The 17,113-nt window shown below is 30.7% G+C and overlaps 2 protein-coding genes and 1 non-coding gene across 4 annotated transcripts; 1 reads left to right on the top strand and 2 right to left on the bottom strand.

The window, feature by feature from the left end:
* The first annotated feature begins 9,632 nt into the window (after positions 1-9,632).
* LOC133033084 (ubiquitin-ribosomal protein eL40 fusion protein) lies at positions 9,633-11,154 on the top strand. The gene is made up of 5 exons (XM_061107655.1): positions 9,633-9,901; positions 9,981-10,067; positions 10,300-10,402; positions 10,749-10,815; positions 10,911-11,154. Exons 1-5 carry the CDS (start codon positions 9,799-9,801, stop codon positions 10,935-10,937), a joined length of 387 nt encoding a protein of 128 aa, XP_060963638.1. The 5' UTR covers positions 9,633-9,798; the 3' UTR covers positions 10,938-11,154.
* Positions 11,155-11,919: 765 nt separating this feature from the next.
* On the bottom strand, positions 11,920-15,495 carry LOC115717442 (pyridoxal reductase, chloroplastic). 2 transcript variants are annotated; one of them, XM_030646429.2, is made up of 9 exons: positions 15,248-15,495; positions 14,937-15,165; positions 14,256-14,349; positions 14,014-14,137; positions 13,491-13,592; positions 12,800-12,951; positions 12,610-12,703; positions 12,347-12,528; positions 11,920-12,117 (listed from the first exon to the last, which is right to left on the bottom strand). In XM_030646429.2, exons 1-9 carry the CDS (start codon positions 15,380-15,382, stop codon positions 12,114-12,116), a joined length of 1,116 nt encoding a protein of 371 aa, XP_030502289.2. In that variant the 5' UTR covers positions 15,383-15,495; the 3' UTR covers positions 11,920-12,113. The 2 variants fall into 2 exon arrangements, with proteins under 2 accessions (XP_030502289.2, XP_030502291.2); XM_030646431.2 differs by lacking the exon at positions 11,920-12,117 and having other exon boundaries at positions 12,357-12,535; positions 15,248-15,493.
* Positions 15,496-16,959: 1,464 nt separating this feature from the next.
* TRNAL-UAG (transfer RNA leucine (anticodon UAG)) lies at positions 16,960-17,039 on the bottom strand. Its single transcript has one exon. It is a non-coding gene; the product is annotated as a tRNA-Leu (tRNA).
* Between the last annotated feature and the right edge of the window lie 74 nt (positions 17,040-17,113).

The following is a 17,113-nucleotide window of genomic DNA, read 5'->3' on the forward strand; positions in this document are numbered from 1 at the left end:
CTACTCATTTAATGATTTTAATTAATTAGTAAAAAAAAAAATAGTGGGAATTATAGTAATTAAATGGTGTAATGGTAGGCATTAATTTAGAGTTATGTTGGGAGGTTCTGATACAGTACAGCGCGTCCATGGCGTGTTCGTAGGCTGCCGGTAGAGAGAAAGTACGATGGTAAGTTGAAAACGTAATTAATTATGAGGTAATTAATGTTGTTTTCCCTTACCCAATATATATGAGCATTGCTATTAGGCACCAGTGGTGCCTAGCACCTTTGCGACATGTCGCGTTGCGATTGGCTAGCGATACTCCCTAAAAACTATTATATTAAATTATATAGGACCCGATACTTAGTTGTACCAATCGATATTGACACATAGGAAGGTGCTAGGCACCACTGGTGCCCTTTAGCATTTCTCTATTATATCTGCTATTTATTTATTTTAGTATAACATCTTCTCTTGAATTGCTTTCAAAATTACTAATTAATTAAATTAATATATAATATAATACAAAACATACATTTGTTCCTCTGAAAAAGTTTTTTTAATTGAAAATTAAAAAATAATAAGTAATTAAAAATCAAAAAATAAAAACAAGGAAGGATATATTTATTTAGACTATTGACTCTTCAAATTGAATGTTCTTCTACTAGTACTTTTAAAACAAGTATACACGAAAATAATTAAGTGAGGTATGAATTTTATAATTGTTTTAAATTTTCTCTTGAATAGTGTGGGTAGGGTACTGGAGTATGGTAGTTACATAGATATCCCCTTTAATAATTAATAGTGTTCTTTTGATAGAATGTTAGTAAAATTTATGAATATTATAATTTTTTTGAAAAAAGGGAAAAGTTTTATTCAACTTGAAATAATATCATCCCTTACAATTGAAAGTAAATTTGATGGAGCAGAAAGCTCATCAAATATACAATCTGACATAAAACAGGATTGCCTTGCAATGCAATGAGCAGCCCTATTAGCAGACCGTTTAACAAAAGAAATAAAAACATTTATAACTCAGACAGTAACAATCGACAATCTTGAACAAGTAACCCAAACTGAGATGGCATTTGAACTGATCCATTAATAGCCTGAACAACAACTAAGAAATCCGTTTCAATTTCCACATCCGTTAGTTTTATCGTCTTTATCCAACTCAAGACCTCTTTCAAACCCACAACTTCAGTAATCTCAGGAGAAACCCTACCAATTCTACTGCCTGAAACCGCTTGAACAAGCTTACCATCCTTGTCTCTAACAATGAAGCCAAAACCAAACCGATTCTCAGCTTCAAAGAGGGCCCCGTCGACAATGAATATTATAATTTTGTTTGTGAGGACATTCCGTTTTTTCTAATGCTGATTTACTGGGGTTCTTGCTTTCAGTTTTGTCACCTAATTTTTAGGGATAAATGGAATTGCCCTTCTTTCTCCCCATGATTTTCACCTTTTCAGTACATGATCTTGTGACCAACTTTTTAATCCCACGTATATAAGAGAGGGTCTTTTATGGTCTATATTTTGTCCAATCTTATTCTCACTTTTTAGATATTGTAATTCTTGTTCTCTTTAGCTAGGTAATCTTATAGTGTTACGGTTAAGATTTGTAGTTTTTTTTGCTAAATGTTGTAAGGCCTGTTTGGCACAGCTTTTTTTAAAAAGCTAAAAATTACTTTTTAAAAAAGTTGTGATAAAAATGTGTTTCGTAAACAGTCAAAAAATAGATTTTCAAGAATTTTTGGAGAAGTTACAGCTAAAAGCTGAAATTGCTCCAACCCAACTTTTAGAAAAAGTTGTTTTGATTAAAAGACTATAATAATTTTTTTTATACTAAAACCATATTTAATTATTTATTACATATTAAAAAAATAAAAAAATTAATATAAACTAATTATAATAAAATAAATAATTATTAAATCTCTTTTTTTTAAAAAAAAAAAAAAATTTATTTTATTTTATTATTAACAAACAATATCACCCTAAAATTTTTCTTATATACTTGAGTTTCTAAATTTTTTTTTACATTTGATAAAACATAATAAAAAATACTATAAATTATTTTTATCAAATGCATATAAATTTATATTTAAAAAATAAAATATTATATAAAATTAAAATAAGTTCTTACATATTTGTGATTATAATAATCTCGATTATAACATTATCATTATCATTATAATAGATCTTAACAACTCACATTACTTTGAAATTTATAATTTACCAAACACTCAGCTCAACTTTTTTCCACAGTTTTGCTACAGTTGCTTTTTCTCATAGCACAGCTACAACTGCTTTTTTCCACAACACAATTGTGTCAAACTGGCCCGTAGTTTTCTCAGGACGGTAGGTTATGGTTTCTGGTAAGTATAGTTTGGGAGGCAGTTTACTTTTATAGAGTATTTGTGTTAGGCTCATGGAGTGAGTTGATCGGAGGGAGAATTTTCTCTCCGATGTATGGTCATTGTTTAACGCGTTTGTAGTTTGCTTCTTTCTTTATTTTAATTGCTTTCATTTATTAGGATTGACCTTTTACTTTCACTCTTTTTTTTTGTAATTTCTTTTTTGAACTTATCCTTTCCTTGTTGGTTGTTGTGGGTAACTTTTAAGTCATATTAGCAAAAGTTGTATCATTAATGGTTGCATTGGATTGGTCTCTCACTCTTGGTCTTCCTCTTCATGTGGTAGAGTTAGATTGCTTAGCCTTGGTTTCAGCTCTCCCGAAGCGTTTTTCCTTTTGTAATGAACTAGGTTCCTTATTAAATGATTTTGCTAGTTTGCTTTCCGGTTTTCCTGAGGCATCCCTAATTCATGTTAGACGTACAACCTATAAAGCTGCTCATGAATTAGCTGTGCATGCACTAGGGTGGATGGTAAATTGACTTGGATTGATGATTTTTCTTCTTTTTTGATTGTTATTAATAAATAACTCTTATGCGACAAAAGATGAGCAAACACAAGGGAAAATAACTCTTAAGTCCAAAGATGGGGAAGACTTTATTTTTGACAGAGGAAAATAAAAAATCATTTGGAGTCCTCCTTCTCCTTCTGGGCTTCACTTTTATTTTGTTCACTTTGAATGGGCAAAGAATGTCAAGGTTCTGGGATTTTTCTTGGAAAAGGATGCGACTTAGACATTGGTGCAATATCGAGTCTTTGACCGAGGTCGAAAGTTGATGTTTATCAGAGTTCTTTTGTGAACCAAAATCATGATTTATGAGGCGGTGGCTATTCGAATGACATTGTTGGAATATTTTTTTATAGAGGCCGACTCGTTAGCGGTGACTGTTCTTTTGTAGCTTATGTGACCAACCAAATAATTGACTCAAATGGCTTTGTTCTCCTCTTTGATACCCTTAAATTGAAATTCCTTACACTTCCATGGTTGTTGATAGAGGATGAGCTTATTCGGATTCAACACTTGGTGCCATCAATCAACTTGAGGATAAGGTGAATTTTGGGCGATCGGTAATGTTAGGCCCTAAGATTTAGTATAGTGTGCTAGCTTTTAGTAAATAATAAGGGTATAAGGGCTCGTTTGGTACTCCATATTATATTGTATTCTGTTGGATTATCTTACTATTATTTAATACAATTCTATATTTAGTATTTATTTGTATCAATATGTTGTGTAACGTTATAATATATTTTCAATAGACTCAACACTAACTTCGGGTCCAGGTCCCGAGTCCAGTTCGGTCACGGTCTAGCTCCTATCCCATCTGAGTCCTGTCTGGGTCCCGGTGAGAGATTGGGGTTGACCCCAAATCTTTTATAAATATTATAATACAAAACATAATGTTATTTATTATTTAATACAATACCGCCTTTAACTGCCTACCAAACGACCCCTCTAATTTAAACTGGGATAACAAACACTCAATAAGTTTCCGTTGAACTTGATGACTAAACTCCCTTTAACTCAAATCGCATAACAAACCCTTCATATTTGAACCCAAAATGTATAGGATTTTTTTTTTCTTAAACTAAATATATAAGGAGATTTTAAGAAAAATATGTAAAAGGTCAATATTATTTTAGATTTTGTGTAATGCGAAAATTATTGAATAGATTCTTTATATTGTAAAATGACACATTTTACACTAAAAAAATAAATTGAGGATACTCTTGTCATTCAATAAAATAAATTGTCATTTATTTCCTAGCTCATTTTCCGGATATGAGCATATTAATTTGGTAATTCAAAATCCTTTTAATGTAATTGATTAAAAAAAGGATTTTCCTTAACACATTAACTCATGGTAACACTATTAATATGAGTTGACTATAGACCATTATGATAATCCCTTTATAACATAATATAATATAATATAAAACGCCCTATATTAAAGCCAAAATTAATCTATATATATTATTATGTTTAATTTCCAATTGTAATGATCATTAATTAATAAAAAAAATCATATTTCACGAGAATAATTTATGGACTTAAATTCAGAATATTATAGATTCGTGATAAACACACAATTATGCCTTAAAATATATGATCACCCCGAAACCAAAGTATCCAAATATATATTTCTTTAATTTAATAACATTTATTCTCAAATTAATTTTAAAAAAAATCAACTACACATACACATATATATATATATATATATATAAGCTAAGCATGCTTGGCATTGCATACAAGCTATAAAATATATCTTATTATTATAATAATATAATTCTCAATTACACGAAAATTATAAGCATAATGGCTAGACTTCAAGTTCTTTCTATTATTCTTATTGGATTATTTCTCATTTCTTCCTTATTAGGTTGGTGATCTCAATTATATTTTTATTTATACATTTATATATTAGATGTGCATTTGTAATATAATATGCATATATTCATATAATGTGCATTTGTAGGGATATATCCTAACTTTTTCTATCCCAACAAACTTATTCTGTAATGACTATAAGGTCTATATCGAAACACGTTTATTTTTTTTTTTAAAATAATAAATGATTTGAAAATGTAAAATATCGATATGTTCAGATTACTAATTATTAATAGTATATTTTTTTGTAAAGTTTTTGAATGTGAAGGTGCTCATGAGTGCTGCAAGAGCTTTAAAAGTGGTAATTGTCCTCATAATGAGAATCAATGCAAAATAGATTGTGGTGGTTGTCGTCATGGAGATGGAGGAAAATACAAAATAGAAGGCGGTGATCATGTTTGTCATTGTTATTGTTAATCCAATAATAATTTACATTATTATTATTAAATATTTTGATCAATAAAATCATGATTAACATTTTATTATATATTTTCTATTTTATATACCAATATCGATGAACAATGAGAGTCTTGTCTCTTATTATATTTTTTTGGTTGTGTTACTTTTTATATATGTGTTTGGATGCATTTCATTCTCAATTTGATTTTGTGAATGATTATTTCTTTTGTGAGAGGATAGAAATGTTATTTATGTTAAAATTATTAAAAAATATTTATGAAGATGTAACAAAATTGTTAAATATAATGTAAATATTATATAGACATTTATATAATAAATAAGATATTAGACTTAATTAAGTCTAATTTTAAATTTAGACTAATTAGGTTTAATTATGCCAAATATATATAGAATTTTTTTTAATATATGGATTTTTTTTCGGGAAGGTTAAAGTATTTAAGTTTGCAATTCTATACTAAAAAATACAAGAGATTGCAAATGCAAATTAGTTTTTGCAGTGTAAAAATTAAATTATAGAAAACGATTTTTTTTTTTTTGAAATCAAAAGAAATAGAATTAATAGTGCTAAAAAATACAAATTTGAATAACTAATACACCTCACTTTTCTTGAAATTAAAGAAATAAATAATTAAATAGATAATAAGTAGCTGAAAAGGAGAAAATGCTTAATAAGATACTAGTAGACTCTAGAGTCATTTTCTACAAGAAAAAACAATCTTGATTAATGTTTTTAAGAGGAAAAATGAAAAATAAGATATAAGGCTTTAAATTTTAAAACCCTTATATAAATTATTGTACTTAGAGCATCTTTAATGGTGCATCATTTTACTAAATTGGTGTGAAATTTTCACATACTAAATTATACACAAATTTGGTGTTAAACTTTTTTTTTTCATACTAGTCCTTATTTTAATTTATTTTAAAAATTACTTTTATATTTTAGTCCACAAATTAAAATTTATTACAAGAGTAATAGTTGATTAAGATTTAAAGCACGCTAACATATTAAAACTACAAAATAACAAAAACAAAAATACCAATACTAAATAAAATAAAAACAATATAACACTAAAAAGAAATATTAAATAAAATAATATTTTAATAAACATTTGGTGTAATTTATTTATTTTTTTTAAAAAAAAAAACAAATGTGTAATATTTAATTGATTTCATAAATTTTTTATTTTACTAAATTATTTTAAGATCTTAAATTCTTATTAGTAATCATGTTACAATTACATCATAAATTAGTTATTTTTTATTATTAATGTAAATAATATAAAATATGAGATCTTTAAGCAGAATATATTTACTTAGTGAGATATTTAGTATGATATTTGGTGTGTATTATTAGAGTTGTCGTACCAAAATGTAAAAAATTTTACACTAAATTGATGTAGATTCTATACCAAATTAGTGTGAATTATTGGAGTTGTTGTACCAAAAAGTAAAAAATTCTACACTAAAATTGGTGTAGATTCTATGCCCAATTAATATAACCATTAGAGATGGTCTTAGTGTTTTAGTTAATTATGTTAAAATTGTTAAAAATTTCAAGGTTAATCCTCTATAAGCACATTTAATATTAAAATAAATAAAAAATTGAAAAGTGGAGGTTGGAAATTAACCTCTTTACCTCCTACTTAAAAATGACACTATACTACTATGTTCAAAAATTGTTTTGTCATATTTTTTTTATTATTTAACATTTTATCCATATATAAATAATTGTTTTCTTTTCAAAATTTAGAACCCTTTGAGAGCTAAATGCGCACACCTTGCTCACCCACTTAGGCCAATCGTCAAGGCCGGTCCTGAAACAAAGTGGGCCACAGGGAAATTTTTTTTTGGGCCTTTATGTTCGAAAAAATGTAGTATTTTCAAAATCAGTAAAAAAATGTATAATTTTAAAAGAAGAACAAAAATTTGGACTCCTGGGCTGGGTGGGCCCTAGGCACAGGCCTAGCCTGCCTATGCCAGGATCGGGCCTGCCAATCGTGAATGTATTTAAGCACTTTTACTTGAATCAAATATTAGACAATACAACTCCAAATTTAAAAAATATGGTGTGAGCAACAAGGGCGAAATCCCGGTGATGGTTCATCTTAAATGTAAGGGTAATTGGCGGCAAAACCCCCAATACTTTGGTTTTAGTTTCACTAAACCCCCACAACCCAAATTTCTGCGGGTAAACCCCCAAAACCACTATTATGTTAGCAAAAACACACTTCCGTTGAAATTTAGCTGTTAATTGCCAGGTTGGATTGGAGCGAGGACACGTAGCACAATTTTATTGGTCCACGTAAAAAATTATTTAAAAAAAATTAAAAAATTAAAATAAAATTAATTTGAAATTTAAAAAAAAAAATAATGATAAATAAAAAATAATTTTTTTTCTTTTTTTCTTTTTTTCTTTTTTCTTTTTCTTTTTCTTTTCTTTCTTTTCTTTTTCTTTTTTCTTTTTTTTTTTTTTCAGTTTTCATTCTTCTTCTTCTTCCTTCTTCTTCTTCTACCTTCTTCTTCTTTCACACATATTATCACCACCACCATTTACATTACAGCCACCAAAACCACCACCCACCATTTCTAAATCACCACCACCTACTGAACCACCACCACTACCTATTTTCAAATCCAAATCACAAAAAAAAAAAAAAAAAAAAAAAATCAAAACAAAACAAAACACCACCCACCAAAATCACCACACAACATATTTTTCAAATCCAAATCACAAAAAAAAAATAACAAAGTAAAACTCAAACTAATTTAAACAAATCCAAATCCAACAAATAAACAAACACACACATACACATATATATATATATATACAAAATCTCAGCCCCAAAAACTCATACTTAAAAACCCTAAATTTATTTCCCCACAACTATTATCTTTTCCCATCTAAATCTAAAGAACACAAAAAAATCCAAATAGGGGCTGAGTAGACAATCGAATCGGGGCTAACCGGCGGTCTTCGGTGGTTCTTCGCGGTACGTGGCTGAGATCGATCGGCAACGACGCTGGCTTGGTGGTCCTCGTCCTCGGCAACGACGATGGCTTGGTGGTCCTCGGCAACGGCTCCAGCTTGGTGGTCCTCGTCGCACCTTACCTGCATCGATACCAAAGAGAGAGAAGAAGAAGAAGAAGAAGAAGAAAGAAGAAGAAGAAGAAGGTGGTATCGTGAAAATGAAAAAGAAAGAAAAGAAAAAGAAAAGAAAGAAAAGAAAAAGAAGAAAGAAAAATAAAAATAAAAAAGAAAAAAGAAAAAAAAAATATTTTTTTATTTATAATTATTTTTTTAAAATTTTAAATTAATTTTATTTTAATTTTTTAATTTTTTTAAATAATTTTTTACGTGGACCAATAAAATTGTGCCACGTGTACTCACTCCAATCCAACCTGGCAGTTAACAGTTAAATTTCAACGGAAGTGTGTTTTTGCTAACAGAATAGTAGTTTTGGGGGTTTACCCGCAAAAATTTGGGTTGTGGGGGTTTAGTGAAACTAAAACCAAAGTATTGGGGGTTTTGCCGCCATTTACCCTAAATGTAAAGATGAAAAACTACATAAGGATAATAGGTGAGGATAATGAAAACAAAGGAAAAATATAGCTTAGCTTAAATGAATCACTAAGCCAAATATTAACAACCATACATCAGGGGAATACCTAAATCCAACATTTGTTAATTAAGAAACAAACACAAATGACTTGAGCAGAGAACATATCATATTCTATAAACCAAACATATATAACATTGATGAATTAACGTTATGACTTACTTGCGATAAATCATCTTTTCCTGGTTGTATTTCCTGGCCAATGCCATTAGAGATGGCTCGATGATTCCACCACTGAGCCTCAGAACCAAATGCAATGTGGACTTTGTGGAAATGACTAAAGGAAATTCACACAATTTTGTTAAATTTCTCAGACAAAAATCATTGCAAACAGTACAATATTCATAATTGTAGCTAACGTATTTCAATCTCAAACCCTCTAAAAAATTCTCAAATTTTCTCAAATTTATATAGATAAACTCTTATTCGATAATCTCACTTTGTATTGACTGTTGGGTAGTAACCAAAGTCTCGTATTGACTAAAAATGAGAAACAGTATGAGCATATTAGGATAAACATATCTCTATTGGTATGATGTCTTCTTAAAAAGTGTCCAAAAATAAATTCATAAAGATTTAGACTAGAAGTGAAGAATATAAAAATGAGCTCGAGAGTAAATTCATAATTATATAAATTTAATTATTTTACTTAGCTACATTTTACAAATATTATTATTGATTACTTTTTTTTTAAAATAATTATTAGATATTAAATTATGCCATAGTAAAAATGATTGAGGATATTGGAGATAGTAAAGCTTTTGGATTTTAGTTATGGTATAACTTACATTCACTTTTTTTTCCTCATTTACACCCTTATATAATATTAATAGAGTTGTAAATTGTAATAAGCAAACTTTAGGGACTAAAGTGTAACATTTTCTATAAAATTGGGTAACTAATATAAATTGTGGAGCTTTATATATGATAGTCCAACTCCTTACAGAGCCAAAAACCCTAGACGAGTCGGCTAAAGATGCAGATCTTCGTGAAAACCCTAACTGGGAAGACCATCACCCTTGAGGTCGAGTCTAGCGACACCATCGACAATGTCAAGGCTAAGATTCAGGACAAGGAAGGTCAGTTTTCACTCTATTCATTCTCTTTCTTATTGTTGCTTGCAAATGATTAATGTTGTCATTGCTTCTCTACTTTTAGGTATCCCTCCGGACCAGCAGAGGTTGATCTTCGCCGGAAAGCAGCTTGAAGATGGTCGCACTCTTGCTGATTACAACATCCAGAAAGGTTACCATTTTTTTGTTTGTTTGTTTATGTTTCTTTTGAGATTATCGAATAAGAATTTATCTATATAGTTTTGAGTGAAGTTATTGTTTGTTTGGTTAAAAAATTGAGAATTTTTTAGAGGGTTCGAGTTTGAAATACGTTAGCTACAGTTATGAATATTTTAGTGTCTGCAATGGTTTTTGTTTAAGAAATTTAACAAAATTGTGTGAATTTGATGGGGTCATTTCCACAGAGTCCACATTGCATTTGGTTCTGAGGCTCCGTGGTGGAATCATTGAGCCATCTCTTATGGCATTGGCCAGGAAATACAACCAGGAAAAGATGATTTGCCGCAAGTAAGTCATAATCTTAATTTATCAATGTTATATATGTTTGGTTTATAGAATATGATATGTTCTCTGCTCAAGTCATTTGTGTTTGTTTCTTAATTAACAAATGTTGGATTTAGGGATTCCCCTCATGTATGGTTGTTAACAATATTTGGCTTAGTGATTCATTTAAGCTATATGGTTCCTTTGTTTTCATTATCCTCACCTATTATGGTTATGTAGTTTTTCATCTTTACATTTAAGCTATGGTGTTCTTGTAATGTCTTTATGTTGATACTAGTTCAGTTTTTTGTGTTTTTATGTATCAATGTCGATATGCTTTATTTGAAACTTCTTTGTTACTTGCTTATAGGTGCTATGCCCGTCTCCACCCTCGTGCTGTTAATTGCAGAAAGAAGAAGTGTGGACACAGCAACCAGGTAAACAAACTTTTGTTTTTTTCTTTTCCAAGTTTCAATTAATAATTATTACGAACTCGTTTATTCACTTGTTTGTTTCGTAACTTGAATTGCAGTTGAGGCCAAAGAAGAAGATCAAGTAGATTTTCATTCCTACCTTAAGGTGCTGCTTCTGCAGTTTCCTATTAGAACATTAATTTTGTTTTTGCTGTTTTGGACAACATTGCTCTACTGGGAAAACTTATTTCCTGTATTTCTTTGTACTTTGGAATTTTGGTTATTAAGATGTTGAGTTCGACCTATTATTTGGTTTTACTTATAACTATTCTCTAATACATTTATACGGTTATGTTCTTGCTAGATTGTGTCTTGCCTTCAACCATTTTTCTTAAAAATATTTAGAAAAAAGTTTTTAGATTTTGTGATACATCAATGAGTAATCTTTAAAAATAAACTAAAATGTCCAAGGTAACAATTCTAAGATCAAATGGGATTTCCATTAATGAGTTGGAAAACATTCAAATCGAATGCAATTATGTATTTAGATTCAAACAAGTAACAGCCCTTTTTCTCTTGTTATTTAGTCAAAACTTAGAACCCTAAATCAACATAAACAAAGACGCTTATGCAAACAACAAAATGCAAGATCCCAACCTCGATTCCAACACACCTCCTTACCGGCACCTAAGAGATGACGGAACCTCCTTACCATCTAAGAGATGACGGGAACAGAATGCCTACATGGACGCTCTGCACATTAGACACTGTTCTATTGCCCTCGGGGCCGATGGAAAGCAATGATACATGAAAGTTTTTTTATTATTGTTGATTATGGTGAGATAGCTTGATTCAACACTGGCAATCTAATTTTAAATGTTTTTAGCTTATAAACATGACAATGGAGATATTGGTTGACAAATTTTGGGATGTAGCTTATTTAGAACCAAATTTGGCACTAAACATAACATACCAAGTTTGATAGAAATTAGAAAAGAGCATTACCTTTGTTGTGCTAACTATAAGATTAGTACAATAATTTAGCTAAAGAAAGATATTAAAGCTTAAACTCATTGCCTTTACAAAGATGTGTCATGAATTAAAAAATGGGATTTATGAGACAAATTATTAGTGCATGCAATATGTCATTCCCACTTAATATACAATAATGTAATTTTACAAGAAACAAGTTATTAAACTGACATCTTTTCCAAATGAACTTGTACACAATTTGTCTTCATCTTTTCTTTACTTTGTGCTTTTACACAATTCAAGTGAGTCAAATATTCTTGTGCTTGGTCTCAGCTTGTCACTTAAAACTGTCATCTGTTCAAAGAGAAATAAGCTACAATATATTAAGAGAAAAACACTACAAAAATTAAAGATAGGAAAATGCAGCATACACTAATGTGGCACTTTCTAATTGGTTGGCAACCTCCTAAGCCTTTTGAAGGCTATCGACCAATTGACAAACGCCACATAGATGATATATAGTGACTCATAACACTTATTCTCAGCTACCCTTTTATGGAAAACAAGCAATGAGAAAATTAACCTTGTTTGAAATACATTCTGAACCATCTTTTTGGGAGCTTCATTGGCTGCATATTCTAACTTGAGTACCTCTTCTGAACTCAAGCGCCAGCCAAGAGCTCCCAAATTCTCTTCTGCCTGTTTCACACTCTTAACACCTGGTATTGGAATGGTTCCCTTACATATGCACCAGTTTATAGCAACCTGCCAACTAGATCTCATTTTGTTAAGTTGCTGTGATCATTGTGATAATTCAAGTGTTTGTAAATTGCATAGTTCAATCACCTGTGGCACAGTTTTGCGCCTCTTTCGTGCTATTTCATTTAGTGTACTCAGTAAGGGCTCCAACCCGGGAAGAATTTGTCTGAATAGGAATGAACTACATAAAGAGAAAGAGCAAAGTTTGGAAGATCAGTTTCTGCTATTAAAGACTAACTTTAATGCATGGAAAATTTCAATGAAGAAACCAGTTTACCGAGGCCCTCGTGGTAGTTTATCTGAAGTATATTTCCCGGTAAGCATTCCAAGTCCTAAAGGACTATAAGCAATAACTCGGATGCCAAGAGAATCACATATGTTTTTTATTTCCAACTGATCTTCTCCCATGCTTAGCAAAGAGAATTGCACCTATAATGATTGTTAAAATTCAGTTCCCATACAAAATTTCTTGAAGTTCCACATTGATGAACCTTCTAGGTTAACCCAAAACAGTGAAGAATAAATGGTACTCTCAGGATAGGATATGTACCTTAATGTATTTCTATTCTTAAGAAAGACAATATACAAAATAAGTTTATATACTATTATGTTTAATCAAAGTGTGTTATACAATTGAGGACAAGTTTAACGAGTGTGTATCAAACTATTTCAAGTAATGCAGCAAACATCTCAGATTCCAATTTGGAGTTGAATCTCTATGGCTTGGTTTTCTTCTTTACTTTTTGTTTTGATTTTGTTTTTCTGGTTTGTTTCTTGTTCTTAGTTTGGGTGAGTTCTTGTATTTGCAGGTGATGAAGTTGGTGTCGGAATAGGAGTGAAATCCCTACAAAGATTTTCACCTTTGGAAGCATTGTTGTCAATTTGTCATTGGTATCATATTGTGCCAAGAGCTGAATTTGTTGAGTTGTGTTTAACATGAATAGAGATTTGGAGAAGTAGAACAATACCTGAGCTGAAACCAAGGGAACTCCACGAGCTTTGAGGTAATCATATATCTTTAGAAGTTGCTTTGGTCCATAGTTGCTGACCCCAACTGCTCGAACAAGACCCTGCATCAAACCATCTCTGAATATGTGAATTGGTAACAGTAATCTTGATATCTACTTAAGATTTACAAGATTTATTTGATGTTGAACACTCTGATATGGTGTTGGCTCTTTTCGAGCACCTATGATAAAATAGACCTCTAACGGTTCTTTTTGATTCACTATTATTTGAGCTACTGAAAACTAATTAACAATGAATGGTCTTACGACATGTGTTTTTCAGTAAAACTTTCGAGTCATAAAACTCAAAAATGTGATTTAGAAACAAGTAATCAAGTACTCATTATTGAAATCACAATGTTAACAGAAAATTAAAGCAAAAATATGATATGGGAAGAAGAAGAAGAAGAAAACATGTTAGCAAACAATGAGAATTCAAAGTATTTCTACCATTTATAAATCTATGCATAAAGTGTCATATAACCTTTTCGTACATTGCCACTAAACCATCCCAAAGGGCCATCTCCTGCAAAGGAGCATAATTTGCAGTTGACCAGTGGAGCTGCCCTATTCCAATTTGCTCAACTTGAATACGTTCTAGTGACCCCCTGAAAAACCATGCTACATCAAAATTATATCATAAGACCAATCAATACACAGGGAAGATTTTCAAAGCTCTCTCTAGCCGATTTCGACAACAGATAAGCCTGAAAAAGGGGCTATTACCTGCAAGCATTTACAAACTGCCCTGGTGTCAGTCGCCATGGATATGCAGCAAACTTGGTGGCTATCACAATGTCATCCTGAAGCCCTTTTCCCCCTGCATATGAAGTTGTCCAAGAACTTGGATTAATTGAAAAAATTGACCACATTCTATGTAACAAATTTATGTTTTTATCCAATCTCTTATTGCATATACATAGCAACTTTCATTTTCTGCCATAACAAAAAGACCCCATGTTTCGTTACATTGAAACCATTTTCTGCAAGCGGTTTAGAGATAATAGTATGATGAATATTGGAAACCTCAATCAACTAGATTGATTGTAATTCAGTCAAAAAAATGTTCTATAAGAGTAGGTAGATAGCAATATACAAAATAGCATTTTCTTTATATTATTTTTCAAATAGGTTTCTGTAGTGAAAAGTGACAAAATCTCAATGTCATATCAATGTTCTGCAAGAACAATTACTGACTAGAGTAACTATAATTTGCTAATAATGTTAACATGTAAGTACTGAGTACACATAAGGTCTTTCATTTTTGTTTTGGGGAAAGAAAAAAAAAACTCTGAAGAACAAACTTATCAGAATTGGGAACAAACATTTTACCTCATAATCATTCACTAGAACACATGGTGAGCAAAACAACAAATACTGTACAGTCCAAACAAACTAAGAAGATACCTTGAAACTCCCTGATGAATTTTCCAAGTAATTTTTCACTTTGACCATTCAATCTTCCAGTCCCATAAGAATCAGCAGTATCAAAGAGGTTAATTCCATTGTCCACAGCAAGATTAAAAGTCCTCTGAAGTTCATCATCCATGGCTTCTTGATAACCCCAAAGAAGCTGGTTTCCCCAAGCCCATGTACCAAATCCCATTGGAGACACACTTAGGGGCCCCACTTTCACCTGGTTTTACATTCATTATTTACACACCATTATCAATTTCAAAACACCTCAAATAAAAAGAAAGAGAGAAAAGAATAGATACCTTCTGCCATGGCCAGAAGAGAGGGAGCTTAAGAGGGTTGGAGGATGAAGAAGGAAGAGAAAGCCCAGATGAAGGAGTGAATGAGTTGATGAAGTATGGTGTGGTGGGAGTTGTTGAGCTTGAAAAGAAAGCCATAACCGGAAAAGAAGAAAGCTTTCTGGCAATGGCAAGTGAAGTGAGACAGTTATTATGATTATGTCAGTGTGTGGTGCCAGTTTCTTTGACAAAAACAAAAGTCAACTAATGACATTTTAGGACAAAAACGACAGTGATATTTTAAACAAACGACATTAAAATTACAACAACGACAGAAAAAAAAAGAAAAACATATTATTATTGTTTTAAGGATAAATAGAGGCATAAACTAAAATAATATTTTTAGTGGCGAAATTTTCAATATTTTTAAAATTATAATATTATTGGTTTTTGTTCAATTGTAATTTAAAAGACATATTTTAAATTATTAGGTTTGAACGAAAACATGTAGTATCAATTACTTTTATTAATTTTTTTTCATAAATTCAAAACAAAATTAAAGAAATCGGATAAAAGTTATAGTGTTATTAACATTATACACTTACGTTGCTAAAAAAATTCATTAAATTTATGCCGATAATTAATTTAAAACTTTAGTACTGCGATTATCATTCTTGATTTTGTGAGATTAAGGATAAATAGTGGCATAAACTAAAATAATTTTTTAATGACAAAAGTTCCTAATTATTTTATATTGTAATTTTCGTTCAGTTTCGCTTGTATATATTCTAATAGTGTCTTAAACATCACACATTTTAAATTATTGAATTTGAATAGAAACATACAATATCAATTACTTAATTTTTTTTTTAATAAATTCAAAACAAAATTAAGGAAACTGAATGAAAATTATAGTATTAAGGAACAAGGTTGTTTGGAAGAAAAAAAACACTCCTCTGTTAATGACGTGCTTACTTCTGCACAAGTAGCTCTTGATCACTGGAATAAAGCTTAAGATAAAATTTCGTTGTCATCAATCTGTTTGGAAAGCATCGGTGATGGCGCTCCGCAAAAAACACAATCAAGATTAATGTAGATACAACACTCTTTGATAGCGACAACAAGTATGGTTTCAGAATTGTTGCCCGAAACCATCTTGGTCATCTTGTTGCAGCATGGGCCGGTTGCCACAACGAAAGATATGCAGCTGAAGTCATTGAAGCCATGGGGATTAAAGAAGCTCTCAGTTGGGTAAAGACCAATAATTGGCAACATGTTCAAGTTGAGACGGACAATCTTGTTTCAGTACAAGCTATTCGAAGCAAACAAGCAATGAGGTCTACTTTCGACCTTTTAATCAAAGACGGCCAACTTTTGTTATCTACCCTCCCAAATGTTAATTTATTTTTCATTAGACGATCAGCAAACCGAGTAGCACATTATGTTGCTAGACATTCTCGGTATCAATCTGATCGTAGCATTTTTGATATTTCTATTTCTAATAAACTCTTACATCTTTTATATTCAGAATGTTAAATTATTGAATGAATTTGATATTTTATCTCAAAAAAAAAAAAACTTTATATTGTTGAAAAAATCATTAAGTTTAAGACACAATTATTACTATTGATTGTGTGAGATTACAATTATGAACCAATAAACGACAGTAAAATTTAAGTCGACAAACGACATAGAAAATACAAAAACGACATCAAAACAAATTTGTTAAAATAAGTTGACAGCTGTGGGATTTGAACCCACGCCCTTTCGGACCAGAGCCTAAATCTGGCGCCTTAGACCACTCGGCCAAACTGTCTGTTTTTTATTCTCAGTTACATATTTAATATATAAACATTAAAAAATCTAGAAATTAGAGATAAAAGTCAACTC

This window comes from Cannabis sativa, unplaced genomic scaffold (assembly GCF_029168945.1).
Source record: "Cannabis sativa cultivar Pink pepper isolate KNU-18-1 unplaced genomic scaffold, ASM2916894v1 Contig2, whole genome shotgun sequence".
NCBI classification, from domain to species: Eukaryota; Viridiplantae; Streptophyta; class Magnoliopsida; order Rosales; family Cannabaceae; genus Cannabis; species Cannabis sativa.

Excerpts from the sequence above, each read along its gene's own strand:
- LOC133033084 (XM_061107655.1), top strand. The coding sequence starts at position 9,799 with ATGCAGATCTTCGTGAAAACCCTAACTGGGAAGACCATCACCCTTGAG. Across the intron at positions 10,403-10,748 it reads GAAAAGATGATTTGCCGCAA|GTGCTATGCCCGTCTCCACC; the intron begins GTAAGTCATAAT and ends ACTTGCTTATAG. Across the intron at positions 10,816-10,910 it reads AGTGTGGACACAGCAACCAG|TTGAGGCCAAAGAAGAAGAT; the intron begins GTAAACAAACTT and ends CTTGAATTGCAG.
- LOC115717442 (XM_030646429.2), bottom strand. The coding sequence starts at position 15,382 with ATGGCTTTCTTTTCAAGCTCAACAACTCCCACCACACCATACTTCATC. Across the intron at positions 15,166-15,247 it reads TCTTCTGGCCATGGCAGAAG|GTGAAAGTGGGGCCCCTAAG; the intron begins GTATCTATTCTT and ends ATGTAAAACCAG. Across the intron at positions 12,704-12,799 it reads AAACTACCACGAGGGCCTCG|TTCATTCCTATTCAGACAAA; the intron begins GTAAACTGGTTT and ends CTCTTTATGTAG.